General features: G+C 39.7%; 1 protein-coding gene across 21 annotated transcripts in view; it reads left to right on the top strand.

Annotated features, from left to right (window-relative positions):
- CDKL5 (cyclin dependent kinase like 5) overlaps positions 1-15127 on the top strand; it is a 213662-nt gene that overhangs the window by 179706 nt on the left and 18829 nt on the right. For all 21 annotated transcript variants that reach the window (XM_072816790.1, XM_072816776.1, XM_072816786.1 and 18 more), the window contains 4 exons: positions 3578-3679; positions 3971-4076; positions 6773-6896; positions 13991-14090. In XM_072816790.1, the coding sequence (XP_072672891.1) occupies positions 3578-3679; positions 3971-4076; positions 6773-6896; positions 13991-14090 (432 nt within the window). The remainder of the gene's footprint in view (positions 1-3577; positions 3680-3970; positions 4077-6772; positions 6897-13990; positions 14091-15127) is intronic.

Below are 15127 nucleotides of genomic sequence, written 5' to 3'. Positions count from 1 at the left end.
AATCGGTTGTATGGGTTAGTTTTTAACTTTCCCCAAATTTATTTATTTATTTTTTTTTAACTTTCCCCAAATTTAGTGTGATTTGTAGAGATTTTCTCTAATCTCTCCAGACCACATTTGCTTGAATCGTACCCTTTTACTTCTACCTTATTCGATATTTTCACTGAATTGAAACATTTCTAATTTATGTAGAACCCTAGGTAAATTTAACTTCAAGCCAAAATAAATGTCAATTTACAGTCTTTTGGATTGTTTTTAAATCTCAAGGCAATGTTTTTATCTTAATGCTTCCTCCATCTTACTGATTTTTCAACCTCTAGAACTGCTGACAGTAACCTATTTAAAAGAAGTAGCATTCCTACAACAGAACACGTTTTTTAAATTATATTTTCATGATATGAAACATTCATCTGCAGCAAAGAAGTGAGGGTAGAGAAAAGCCCTCTTTCTCAGAAAGAGAAAGCTCTAAAAAGCTCTCTTAGAAAGAGAGAAGAGTTTTGTGTAGGGAAAATACTCCTCTTTTCGAGGGTATAAAAATAGATTCATCAGCGTGTGTCAGAACTTCAGGAAATATGGATGGAATATGTAATGGGAGGTTTAGCAGGATGGGTGCTGAAGATGGGCTGGAGACTGTCAGTAATGGAGCAGTTGGTGTAGCGAAGTAGCTAAGAGCTCAGGTTGGGAAACCAGGTTGACCTAGGTTTGTGTCCCAGTTCTGTAGTCTGCTTCCAACTATGTAAATTTGTGAAAGTGATATAATCTTTTAGCCTCAGATTCCTCATCCAAGTAGTGTTGTAAGGTTTAAACATGGTGTATAAAGCACCATGCCCAGTGCTTGGCACAGAGCATCCAATACATTTTAATTGTTGCTGCTTCCATGATGGCGGGGGCTGTTTTCTAGATGTTTAACACTCTCTATGCTAGGTGTTCTCAGACACAGAAGAGTTTGAGGTAGGGTCCTTGCCCTTGACAAACTTATCTTCTCTCAGGGAACAGTAAATTATACATGATCACAATGAAATAATTAAGAAGCAAATTACTATGGCACTGACTATAAATAGGAGTTGAGAACAGAGAAAGATCATAAATAGGAGCAGTCAGAAATGACTTTGGGAGCAACTAAAGATCTTGCTCTGAGCTAGGATATAGAAAGAAAAGAAGTTGTGGATGGCTGAAGAATGAGGATGTGTTCAGGTGTTGATTGCATGAGACACCACAGTAGGCTCTCTTGAGAATGATGAGGAAGGTATGGCCCCTGTCCTCTTGGCATGCGTGTTGGGGCCCAGTTACCAGGGATCAGTCATGGCTATACCGTGAGGCCGGTGCCAGAGGCCAGTGTGCCATTGACAGAGGCACAGCATAGTCCAGGCAGGGGATATGGACAGTTCCCAGGGGAGGTGATATCTGAGAAGAGATTTCTGAGGCTTAACTAGGGGAGGAAGTGGAGTCTCTGGAAGAGAGGGCAGAAAAGAGGGGGAGGCTAGTAGAGACAGTAAATAGCATGGTGTGCTGTGGGGATTGCAACTTGTTCCACACTGCTGTAGTGAAAAATGTGAGATTTGAGGTGGCTTTTGGAGTAAATCAAGCATGAGGAAAGCGGAGTATGTTCTAGACTAAGTCAGTGCTCATGGGAAATGGTAGGTCTTAAAGACTCCTCAGATGTACAAACAACACAATGTGTGAATTGAAGAATTGAATAGAGGATAAAGGAAACCTTCAGGCTTCTTCCCTAGGAGCTCCTTTTCAGGGTAGGACAAAGGACTTTTGAAGTCCCCTAATTCAACCTCTTCATTTCATAGATGAATGTGCGGAGGATCCAAGAAGTTAGGCGGGTTGCCCAAGTTTATCCAAATAGTCCAAGGCAGGATTGGGATCGTGGGACAATGTCTCAGTCCCTAGGCCAGCATTCTTTGTACTGTATCATGCTGACCTATTGAGGCAGAAGTGACCCTGGGCCCCTAAGCAGAGCAGTCCTCCATGAAGTTGGAGAGACTGGTACCCAGGTAAGAGGAGGAGAAATGGGAAATGTACACGTGCACATGGAGGAGATGGCACATGGTGGGAGATGCCATGACTGGAGTCAGAACAGTGGTTGGAGGAGTCCCTCTAGAGAAGAGAGAACCTCTGGGGCCTAGAAAGATCTATAGAGCCTTGGCAGCTGCCCATAAACATGAGATGGAGATCAAAACTAGGTAAAGTGTGCTGGCATGCAGCATAGTGTAAATAGAGGAGATAAGAAAAAAAAAGCTATAACTTGGAGAAAGAACAAATGGACTGGTTCTCAGAGTTCCAGAAAAAAGACTGTGAACATGGTGGAGATAATCTAATTATAAGTGGTTACTGTGGGCTAAGCACAGACCCAGCTGTTACAGAATTTTAAGTCCAGTTCGGGAGGTACAGTACCAAGCTGCAAGATAGTACAAGTGTAAAGGCACAAAGATGGCAGATGGTTTGACAAGTGACTAAAGCCACAAGTAAATGATGGGAATCACTCTTACAAAATATTGCAGCCACCTTCGAGAAGAAGGGGACTGAACTAGCATTGTCACCTAAGAGTTTAGGTTAGATATAAATCATTTATTTTCTTAAAAACTTTGCTAGAGAGCTTTGTAAACTCTACAGGTGCTAAAATTCAAATGAGATCTTATCACAAATTAGGAAGAAGAAAGTCTACATCAGATAAAAGAATATTATTTCATAGTACATTTGGGGAGTTGAGGGAGACAAAGAATCCTATTTAAAGTTTAAATAAAATGTTTTTGATACATCGTGTAAGGCTCAAGAATAAAATTCTGTGTGTAATGTGCAGATACACAATGCAGCTAAGTCCTCCTAATGGCTTGGTAATTTTGTTCCTTAATCCTGTTTTCCTCGAGGGTATGAGGTGCTTCTTTTCCCTTCAGTGAACACCATTGTGGACCAAGGCTGCTCTTAGCTTGTGTCTCACTTCCTTGAGGGAAATAGGCAGTGTCGCCTGAGATGTTAAGAAAATTACATGAAATACAAGTACGGTTATCCTAGAGAAGATTAAGAAAACTTAAGTACATATAATTACAGTAGTTAGGAAATTTTAAGACAAATGATTAGGAATACTGATTCTCTTCCATGATATATCCAAAGAACATTTGATTTCATCTGGATCTGCCATTTAAGTTCTTAATGAAAAATAATTTTGGATCTGCATAGTTCTTTTTGGAAAAATCTGCTAGAGAAATTTTGGATTAACTAATAGAATCTAATTAGAGTGCTACAGAGAACCATGACTATCTAGATATTAGGAAGATAATTTTCTTTGTTTTTAATAATTAATTGAACTATTTTCAGCTTAATTCTTTCCCTGCTTGCCTTAACTTTAATGAGAATTTCACTTTCCATCTGTGTGACATTTGTTTGAATTCTTTTACATTCATCAAATGATTCACTCTTTTATGGGACAATTTGTATTTTAGCCAACTAACATTTTTTATTTTAGCTGGTGAAGGTACTAATTATGCCAAATAAAGCCCATGGTGATTTAGGTGATTTTCATCCCTAGGAACAGGACACTCTTATAAATCCTTTTAAATTTGACTTTCAGCCTGGAGAACAGCTCCCTCCAGAGATGACTGTGGCTCGATCTTCTGTTAAAGAATCTTCCAGAGAGGGCACCTCTTCGTTCCATGCAAGGCAGAAGTCTGAGGTCTGAATTCTCTACAAGTTGCTAACTTTTATGATAAAACTTGTTTGTAAAGAGTGGTCATTTGACATTATTACAGCCTATCTTTTAAAATTTCTTCATACCCAGTCTCCCACAAATAACAAACTGGCTCACATTTAAAATGTTAAGTAGTTTTCCTCATGCCATAATTCTGAATTTTCTCTCTAAAAGATCCTGGAGTAAATTCTAGATCAGTTAGGTACTATTCTAAGTTCATAAGCCACCTCATCACCACTCTATTGTAACTTTTTATAAACCTCTTTCTTGTCTCAGGGTGGAGCATATCATGACCCTCACTCTGATGATGGTGCCGCCCCCAAAGAAAATCGGCACCTGTACAATGACCCTGTTCCGAGGAGAGTTGGCAGTTTCTACCGAGGTAAGCCCAGCTCTGAGCACCCACCCGGGTCCTCTCTACCTTCCCCTTCCCTGCACCTCCAGCCCATGCCCTCCACTACACTTCACTGACTTGACTTCAGGTCAGCGCCATCCTTGTCTGTGTTGTCGCCTTCCAATACTTTTCCCTGCTTCGGGTTAAGGCCCTCATGGCTTCTGACTTGAGTTCTTTGAGTAGCCTCCCAGCTGATCTCCCTATCTCCCAAAATTGCCATCACATCAGTCTCTGGAATGATCCATCTGAAGCTGTGTCCTGGCCATACCACTCATTCATTCAGTTAAGTCCTAAAATATTTATTGAGGTCACCTGTATGCCTGGCACTGTTCTAGCTTAGAACATGTCCATGAATGAGACAGCCAGAGGTCTCCACCTTCACAGAGCTCACATTCTCACAAGGAGAGAACTACACTAAATGTAATAATAATGTAGAACAGTAAAAGATAAATGCTACAGGGCAAAAATAGAGCAAGGCAACCCACCGCCTGCCCCCAGTCCTCTCTCACCTGCTGATGGCCCTCCAGTGGTTTCCCATTGCCATCACAACAAGATCTAGATTCCTTAAGATGACTTTCCAGATATCCCATGCCCTGGTCCTTGCCATCCTCTCCAGCTGCTGCTCCTCCGATCTGAAACACATTCCCCCCATTACTTGGATAGCTTATTTTTGTCCCATGTAAGGCTCTAGTTTGAAATCCTCTGCAGTATGATGTCTTCCCTTTCCACCCAGACAAAGTAAAACATTTTCTTCTCTGCTCTATCCATGGTTCCTTGTCTAGGCCTCTAACATGACACAGACTTGATTCTCGGTCTTCATTTCTCTCTCACAAGGTTGCAAGACCCTTTATCATATTTTCCTCTCTTACCCTCATTGACTAGCACACTGTCTGACAGTTTCATAAATATTTGTTGATTGGATGAAAGAGTATCTTCAAGTATACTTGCATAGCCTGAAAAATGTGCTTCGATGATTAACTGACAGCTGAAACAGAGGCTTTGGAGGCTGTATGGATTTAGGAGATGTTGACAGAAAAAGGCATCCCCTTTGAAGAGCTATGTAGCAATAGAATGAATGAGAGCCCCTCCAGAGCTCTAGCCCCTGTGGGGTGACTAACAGCAAGCCCACCAGAGTAGGGGCAAGGTTCTGGGTTTCCAAAGGCTTAGCTTCTCAAGGCCTCCTAAGAGTCATCATGACCTTCTATAGTTGCCTTCACCCACAACATTTGGCTTTTTACTATTCTGTTGATTTGGGGGGACAGCTGGAGGGGACATGAATTGGGGGAGAACATGGACAGTTGCTTGGTCATTTTAACTAAGAACTTGAGGCTAAATAAATGTATAGAAGTGTTATTTAGGACTAAATGTGTATTGAATTAGGCTACTTGTTTCCTCCTAGCCCCCCATTTGGAAAAAGTATAGGGCATTGAATATGCCATTTAATGCATTCTGTTTTTCCTCCTGCTGTGGTTACTTTAGAATCTTAAGGGGCTAAAATTTTAATCCAGATTAAAGTTAATTAAAATATTGTGTACATGAGCAAATACCTTTTTTTCTGTTACTATAAGTTTTACTTCCAAAATGGACCATACCTGTGTTATTTCTATAGGTGTCTGGAGCATATACTTTAATATAAAATGTTAACAAAGTTTTGATTAATTAGGAATGACAGTTTTATTTTGATTGCAAGTGAATTAAATTGGTTCATATCAGCAAAGCCCCTCATTTGTCTTCCTCATAATTCACTTCAAGATTTGGCAGGTAGAACATTTTTATTTTAGAAAGTCCAGAAATAGAAGGAAGAGACTTAACTAGGTGAAACATCTGGAGATATCTGTCATTTCAGTGATTCTACTAAATCTAACTGGATGAAGATTTAGTGGTACCATTGAAATGACAGATGTTTCCAGAATACTTCCTGTTTTTAGTCCTACTGGTTTCACCTGAGTCAGGTGAAATGGTGTCATTTATCTTGATATTTAGCCTGTATATTCCTTTGTGATGAAATTTGCAATATATTTTGATTTATGATCAAGCTTAAAAACTTAGAGAAAAAGCCTAACAGCCTCCCTCCATCCCACTCCCAACAAGGGGCAGAAAAGTACCCACATATGTTGTGGCTTGTCTTTCTCTTCATTCCTGGGTTGAGAACTTAGAGAAAAATAGTATTTTTGCAAATAACTGAATTTCTTTGGAATTTAGTTTAAAAAAATACAAAATTGACTCTGCCTCCCAAGTGTAAGGCTTAAAGCACAGTTAGTATACTGTAGCACATATATTGTTAAGAGTCACTTCAGACTAAGAATAGATTTTGCATAGTTGGATCTATGATGTAGGAAAGCCTCAATTTCAAAGAATGTCAAAAACAGTGAGAGGAGGCTGTCCTATTCATACTTTTAAATATCCTGCAATCTTCTTCATTTAAGCAGCTGACAAGTCAATTTATGTTTCGAATGTATACTGCCTGATGTTAACTTATCCTTGCAAACTAATGTTGTAATCACTGGGGGGATGGATAATGTTCCCTGGAATGCCTCCATCCTCAGAAAACACAAAAGGTATATAAAGGAGAAGGGGGGTTTTGACTTACTTGTTTGATTTGTGTGAGAGAGAATGCAGTTGAATAAGTTAAGAACTGCTTTGCCCAAAAAAGTCCATCAGTGACTGACTTTTTTGTTATTCAGTGCCATCTCCTCGTCCCGACAATTCTTTCCATGAAAATAATGTATCAACCAGAGTTTCTTCCCTACCATCAGAGAGCAGTTCCGGAACTAACCACTCAAAAAGACAACCAGCATTTGATCCATGGTGGGTATTTTGATTTGTTTTTACTCTCCTTTTTTCTAATTGTAGATTTGAGATTTCAAAGAATTCTGGATACACTTTTTAGCTTGCTTGCTTTCTCAAGAGAGATTGTTTGATTAGGAGACTGTGTTTTATCATTATTTGTAATGTTTTCTTTCAAGTTCAGCATTTATATTAAATATCACGTAAAAGAAGAAAAAAATCTGCTTGGTCACTAAATGCCTCACATATCTTCCATTGTGTTCTTCTGATAGGAATGCTATCTTTCAAAAAAAAAAAAAAAGAAAGAAAAAGGAATGCTATCTTTCACTATCTCTTTTGTTGCTATTGTATCACAGAGCATGCATGTTGCTTAGCACTTCCTGTGCCAGGCTCACGTGGTTCTCAGTCAGCCTTTGGGGTGGGAGCAGCTCCCCTTCCACAGACAAGAAAGCTGCAGCCTCAAAATGAGAAAGTGCTTGCCTGGGCAGCCCTTAGCAGAGAGGAGAGGGGAGCCAAGATCTAGCCCCCCACGGGGTCTGACTAGAAAGCTTACAGTTTTGACCTCTGTGCCACCTGACTTGCATTCAGGGTGGAAGGAAAGAAATGGAGAAACACCCTTTATGCTACCACAAAAAAGCCTAACGGTAGTCACAGGCTAAAATGATGTGCTGGCTCTGCTTATCCTTTTATCTCTTTGTGTCGTGTAGTAAAAATTTAGGGAGAGTTGTATCATGTATTAAGTCTTGTCAGCAGATCTGCCTGGGGATTAAGGACCTTTTAAAAAACTAATAATAATGTAGACTGTCTACTCTCAGCTGCCCAAAGAGACTGCCCAGAATCCAGATGTGAGTGGTGTTTATGTGTACTTCATAAAACTACTAAGTTCTCTACTCAGAATAAAATGGTGCATCCCTGTAACATTGCAAATTTAGAATAGGGCCATTCTGTCAGATTTCCAGCTCTGGTGTTTATTGCCCAAAGTCACAGAAGTGTCTTGAGTCCCTCAGTACTCCTGACCCTGTGTGCTTATGCAGTTTTCACCCTGTTGGCAGGGTTGGATCAAGGTTTTAGTACTACTGCGCCCTATGGTAAAAATAACTTAGTTATTTTTAAAACACTAACAAAGACAATGTTTTTAAAGTTGTAAAGATTTTTATAAGCACAGTTTCCACTCATATGTACTAAATGAGAGTTTTAACATTAGTGCCTGAGAGGTTGGACTCAGGAAAGAGGACATCTTGATTAATGTCACCTTCTGTCCGTGTGACTTTAACCTCTGTCCCTCAGTTTCCTCATCTGTAAAAATAGGCCTAAGAATCCTACCTCCCTCACAGGATTCATGTGATCATTAAATGAAGGAAAACAACAAAAGCACCCAGAGCAGTGCCTGGCACGCAGTGACTTGTTACTGTTAGCTGCAGTGGTGTTTTACCACGGATGTCCTCTAGCTTCAGTATGACTTGTCAAGTGTCTCCCCTCCACTTGCTTTGCTGAGAAACTTTAGTGCATTCTTTTTCCATGTGACTGGAGACCAGTCCCCCCATACGTTAATCTGGGGGCACAAGCACAACTGGCAGTTACCTGCTTTGATAGTTTTTAAGTGAGCCTTTGACAAGCCATGAGGATAGTGTCTCAGTTGTATAGAAAAAATTGTTTTTTTTTTTTTCTTGGACGTTGCATAATGGAGTGGTAATGTTTAAAAGAGAATTAATTGGTTACGGATTAACATCGTTCTATCACAATTAGGTCAGATCAAAATTAGTATCTTTTTAAAAAAATTTTTTTTTAGCAAAACAAGTCCTTAGCATAGAACTTAAGATTGATTGATTGATTGATTGATTGATTGATTGATTTAAAACTTATTACTCTGTTGCCAGATCCTCCAGTTGAGCCTTCTGGAAGGGCTAGCACGCAGGGTGGCCCAAGGGTAGAGGTTAGGCTCCTTTTTGACCTCTCACCACCCTTGTCAGGTCTGGCCTTTGGGCATCTCCAAGAGGGAGGGACCCAGGGACTGGGTAGGGGTCTCTCCCTGGATCTCTACCAGGCAGATGGAGATGGTCCCAGACAAATGTTAATCACTTGGTGACTTGGGTTCCTTTGGACATCTCTCCTCACCTCTTTTTTTTTTTTTTCTTTTCTTTTCTTTTTTTTTTTGTAAGCTCTATACCCACTGTGGGGCCTTTTTAAATAAGTTTTACATCCAGCTTACGACCACAAGATCAAGAGTTGTGTGCTTTTCCAGCTGAACCAGCCAGGCTCCCTATCCTACCTCTTCTTCTTTTATTTTTCCTTCCTCCTACCTCTTCTGTAATCCACCACCCACCACAGAGTGTCTAGAGGGCACTGCCAGACCACGGGGCCTGGACCAGGTTCTAATCCCCCCACAAAGGGCAGGCAAGTCACTGCATATCAGGTCTTGGGCCTGTATCCTCACCATTGTTCTGTCCAGCCACCCCATCACTTCCCTCAGGGGCAGGGAAACTGGGTGAAGTGAGGTGCCCCTATCCCCGAAGTGAAGAGCCAGATGACTGGTAGTCTGACTCTAAAACTGTCCCTCTTCACTCTGAGCCCTAAGTCTCATCTGCAAAGAAAGGGTTGTGGGCTGCCTTTGGAGCATCACATTCCATTCTAGGGCATTGTGAGGAAACTGCCCCCTGAGGAAGGGGGCCCAGAGAGGCCTTGGGGGCAGGCCTATCCAAATGTGGGATAAATAGTATTAAAAACATATTGTTTCTGTCTTTTTGATAGTCAGTTTGAGTAGAGCTTGTTTAGACCAGATATATATAGAAACTGGAAAACAGTTGTGTTTTTTTAAAAAGAATTAAAGGCATAATTGGGGCGTTGAACTTCAGACTTTAGACAAGCCTCTGTCAAGTCATCCCTACTGTGATATTGCTGTTAGGAAGCTTGAGAGGGTTTCAGAATTACCGCTTTGAATTGCAGTATTCTTTTGTCCCCACTGCCCCTCATGTTAATGCTGCTATGATACTTCTCCTTTGAGCATCACATCTAACCTGGTCTAAGTCATTTAATGAGTTTGACTTATCTTGATTTTTTTTTTCTTGAACAAGAGACCACATTGGTTCACAATATTGTGTATATTTGAGAGAAATGCGGCTTGATAATTTTTAAAAATGTGAATGGCCTTGCTGTGGTAACATAGTGAATCACTGTTCCTAAATTATCACTTGCCTAAGGGCAGTCTCTTTCTCCTTGATAGTGGTACTTCCCCATTTCTTTTGGGAAGAGAGTATTTCTGCAGTGTATATGTTTCTTGGAAAGATCAAGTTCCTATAGCATATTTTAAAGTGATAGAGATATTGTAGTATAATATCCAGAGTCGTTATTCTGGCCATCTCAGCTATCCAGAATCCAGTTAAGAACTGGGAGATGAGCCAGACTATCTCAGAACAAAAAAAAAAAAAAAAAAGCAGAGTTAATGCAGTCAGATTCATCTTTACTAATAGGAAAATACCTCCACCCTCCCTATAAGCCTGTTTTCTCTTTTCTTTTCTTTTCTTTCTTTCTTTCTTTTTTTTTTTTTTTTGAAGATTTTATTTATTTATTTATGAGAGAGAGAGAGATGGAGAATGTGCCTGCACAAGTGGGGAGAAGGGTGGAGGCCAGGGTTGCGGGGCTGCAGAGGGAGAGAGAATCTCTAGCGGACTCTGCTGAGCATGGAGCCCAATGTGTGGCTCAATCTCATGACCCTGAGATTATGACCTGAGCGGAAATCAAGATTTGGGTGCTCAACTGACTAAGCCACCCAGGCACCCTAAGCCTGTTTACTCTTAGGCACAGTTTTAGCAGTTAGCACTGAGGTTTTCAGGCAAGAAGTAATCCCAAGTAACAGTACAGTGTGAAGAGGGAACAAGATCCCAACGAATGGCCAGGGAGAGGAGAAGGGTATTTTTGCCTTTCTCAGGCTCCCATTGGGAATATCATTTCTAGTCCTCATGGTTTCATATGTAGAATAGATATCCACATAGCATATAGATTTATAAAACAGGCTGCTCTTAGTTTGCTTAAAAAGACAAAATATATACGTTTGGAAAGACTGCTGTCAAGTTTGGGTTTAAAAGTGATGTTTATACAGTAAACCAAATTAATTAGAAATTCAGTAATTAAGGTAAGCAAAAGATTGCTATCACTGCTCGCACAGTCCCAGGCTTTTTCTTCTGGTTAAGTTATGAATATATTGGCATCCATTATTGCTTGCCATCGTAACTTGCAAAATTGTTCACTGATTATTTTCTTCTCAGACATCAGCTGACTACTTTAGTCCTGTGGCCAGGGGAGGGGAGGTAGCAGGGAAAGTGTCACACTGCTATACTCAAGCCCTGGATGTCTGACCCTCTGTTAAACCTTTGGGCATCTTGCCTTGAGTCTGTGAGCAGCTTGAGGTCACACTCCTTGTTTTATTTTTCTCTCTAGACCCGATACCTAACACCGGCTTATTACTACATACACAGTACTACATGAATGTTGGTTGGCTTTGATTCCATCAACTTTATTCCTTCCTTTTTTAGGGGAGTCTTTGGAAATCTCTCTTTCCTCTTGACCCCTTATAAAAGGGGTTATGTTATGAGGATGTCAGAGTAGGGGGAGATTGCTACCCCCACCCCAGCTGTTTGATCAGCCCTGGATAATGTGCCAGGTGACTAGCTGGGTGGGCCTTCTCAGAGGTCCCGTACCTGAGATGGATGTGATCACCCACTTGACCTTCTCTTGTGCTGCTCCTTTTGGAACTGTCTGTTGCCTATACCAGGTAGAATCATAGGGTCCAGACTTGACAAATGAAGTAAGTTATGGTATAATATTGGTTATAACTGATCAAGTTTCTGTCTTCATCCTTTTGTACAACACACAGCTTTTTAGGAGCCTGTGTTCCAAGTGGCTTCTCTCTGTCTCTACCTCTCTCTGTGTCTATCTTCCAGGCTTTTTCCCTCTGTTTCTCTAACTTTCTGTATGTGTATGTTTCCATCTAGCTTCTCCTCTCTCTCCCACTTGTACTCTTTTTCTTTTTCTTTCTCCTTGGCTTCCTTTTTGTATCTTTTGTGATACATGCTTGCTCACACTTTACTCCTAGCTTTCATCCTTTTAGTTCAGGGTAATTTATTTCCTTTTTTTTTAGTCTCTGGGATCTTTGCCTGCCTGAATCTTGGCCCCATCACCTCTGTTCAGTCTCAGTCTGAAGATGTTTTCCTCATCATTCCTCCTTCCCTTGGGCTCTAGTTTATCTAGTATCTCTGAAAAGACCCTGCAGAGGGTCTCTGATTCGTCTTCCCTGCATTTTGTGCTCATAAGGGACTACAAACCCTGGGCTTTTTCTCCTGTTGCTGTTTATTGTTCATTACCCTTCTCACTGGCCCCGTCACTTTCATCTTATTGGATAGAGACTCTACTTCCCATCTCAGATCTCTTCCTCCTAGGACTAGTGTCTCAGGCCTTCTCTTGCCCTCACACCAGCATTAACATTCTTAAAGTAATGCCCATTCCCATCCTGATCTTGCAGTCATGACCAACGCCTTCCCCTTAAAAGATTTTCCAGATTGGCAGAAAGCACTTTTACTACTGACCCTCGGCAGGCCTTGGAGATTTTGTTAGACTTACATTCTGATCAGTAAAAAAGAACTTGTGCCTGTTAATCTGAACGCTTTGATGTGCTTCTAGGTTAGGTGCAGACCCCATTATGGAAGGACATAAGCTATATCATAAGCAAATAGTTCTTTAACTTCTGGAAGTTATAGGATATTAAAAATAGTATTGCTGATTGGTCTGGATGCTATGTGAGATTCCTTTCAATTCTGAGAGTTGTGCTTTTGTGATTCTAGCAAACTACACTGTTTTATTGTGTTCCTTAGAACTGATCTTTTCATTATTCCATTCTTACCTATTCCATCATACCTGAAGTTTTCTAGCTTTCAAAATTGTAAATGTATCATTCTGAGTTCTAATGCTAGCTATTTTTATTGGTTGTGTTGTACTATGACACTTTCACTTCAGAACTTGGAACTCTCTCAATGATGTTTAAAATTGCAGATCCTAATGAGTTTCAGGAACACTTGGGCCCACCGTACATCTTTTTACTTCCTTGGTATTCCTATTTAACTTTTAGGCTAAACACTTAAGAAAAAAAGATCATTGCTCCTTCAGAGTCATGTTTTCCTGATCTCTTCCTTTGGTGTCTTAGATCTTGAGTTTTTGGTTTTTCAAATGAATTTTCTGTGGTTGTACAAACTCTTTTATTATATCTGTAGTACAAGAATAACACCAGTTGGGCTGCATTTTAAAGACTGTAAATTAATGTAATGCAGGACCTCTGTTAACATACAAGTCAGCAACTTATTAGGGCCAAGGTGTCCTGTTTGCTGTCTATTAATACCTCCTATTTGTGTTAAAATACCTGGTGGTATCAGTGTGGTTTGAAAATTAATGTTGTCAGTATTTTCAGTTAGCAGCTTTTTTTCCAAGAGTGCTTTGTATTAAAGCATTCATCTTGTCTACGTTTTTTCTTACCTGATCTATTTTTCAATTTAGTTTCAATAAATGGGTATATAAGGTTTTTTATAAAGGAATTTTCCAGTTTGAGGTAATTTTTACTTTTATTTACAATGCTTTTGTAGTATCATTGGTTTTTTGGTTTTTGGTTTTTGGTTTTGTTTTTTTATGTTCAGTATCTTGGCAAGCCCGTAATAATGAACTTGTTGAGCTGACTTTAGAAAGGTAAATAGAAAAATGAAGATATTGAAAATGTTTCAGCTATTTCCCTTGGAGAGTTATGCAAAAGGCATCCTTTAAACTATGCTTTTCAGACTCTCAAATTTTGAGATTTTCAACAGCATGAAAATGGTCCTGCAACCCAGTTACCAGATCATTTGTAATAACGCTCAAATTGCCAGTTCAAATGTACCTCTGCCAAAGGCTAATCATTAACCATGGTTGATTAGATTCAGTTCCTCCTGTGCTTTTATAAAGGCTTTTTACCTATGTACTTGATTTTTCATGGCTGTTTGAATCTGGTTTCATGCATTTTTTAGGCTTCATTGTATTTGTCATATAATGGCAGGAGAATGATTGAAAGATCAATATGATAAAAATGTCTTCCCATTTAGGAAAAGTCCTGAAAACATTAGTCATTCTGAACAACTCAAGGAAAAGGAGAAACAAGGTTTTTTCAGGTCAATGAAAAAGAAAAAGAAGAAATCTCAAACAGTAAGTAGACGGCTACTTTCTATATACAGTGGCAAACGAGTCTGTATTAGTCTGTGGGTATTTTACATTTTGTACATGGCAATGAAAGTGAATTATTTTCTTATTGAGATTTGACATGCATACATTGTATATGTGTCTTTCTAAATTCTATACAACTATTCTCCTCTCACAGAGCCTTTTCTAGATTCCACAGAATCTCCCGAGAATAGAAGAAATTTAATTTGGACAAGAGAGAATACTTTAAACCTCTCTCAATAAACATCCAGTAAATTGTTATTCATGTAAAAACTATGAAGCTGCAGGATTTCTTTTTCTTTGGGGGTTAAGGAAATGTGAAAACTTAGAAAATAGTTTTGGTTTATGCTTAAACCTTGAAATCTATAACTAACCATCATTCATTATTCTTCCCTGGCTGGTTTTCCAGTTGCCATGTTGACAAGTGCATTTCTGGGCTGCATAATCACAGAGAGGAGAATAGTGTTTGACATTTCAGGGTTTGCTTTAGTAGGAAGACATGTTTATCTTGTGACTGAACTGTGAAATGGAACGAGTCTTATCTCCTGGGAGCCCTCTGCCTGAACCAAGGTTTGGCTCCATGGAACCGTGCACATCACATCACTGAACCACCCAAGCAAGGATTCTGCTGGTTAGTGACGTGAGAAAACATGGGGAAGCCAGGCCTCTAGGCCAGCAGGAGCTTCTTCACCCACGTGAGGCCTGCTTCCCTCTTTGCTTTATGGTACTTTCAAGAACAGACTGTTGAGTCAGCTATTTTAAACGCTTTTGTTTTTATTTGTACTTCTACATGATTGACTCTCATTTATTTAAAAAGGAAAAAAGATAAAGACCTTCCTAGATTACCTTTCTAGATAATCCTTTCACTTGCATATTTGTTAAATTGATGTATTTCATTATAGAAAAATTGAGAAAAGTGATCATTTCTAATCTTATCACCCTGTCACACTGATCTTATGACCCTGTTATAACTAGCATTAGGATTTTGGTATATTTTCTCCTAGCTTTTTAGCCTATGCATA

This window comes from Canis lupus, chromosome X (assembly GCF_048164855.1).
Source record: "Canis lupus baileyi chromosome X, mCanLup2.hap1, whole genome shotgun sequence".
Taxonomy (NCBI): Eukaryota; Metazoa; Chordata; class Mammalia; order Carnivora; family Canidae; genus Canis; species Canis lupus.
The sequence above is the reverse complement of the archived record's forward strand: the minus strand, read 5'-3'. Positions and strand labels throughout refer to the sequence as shown.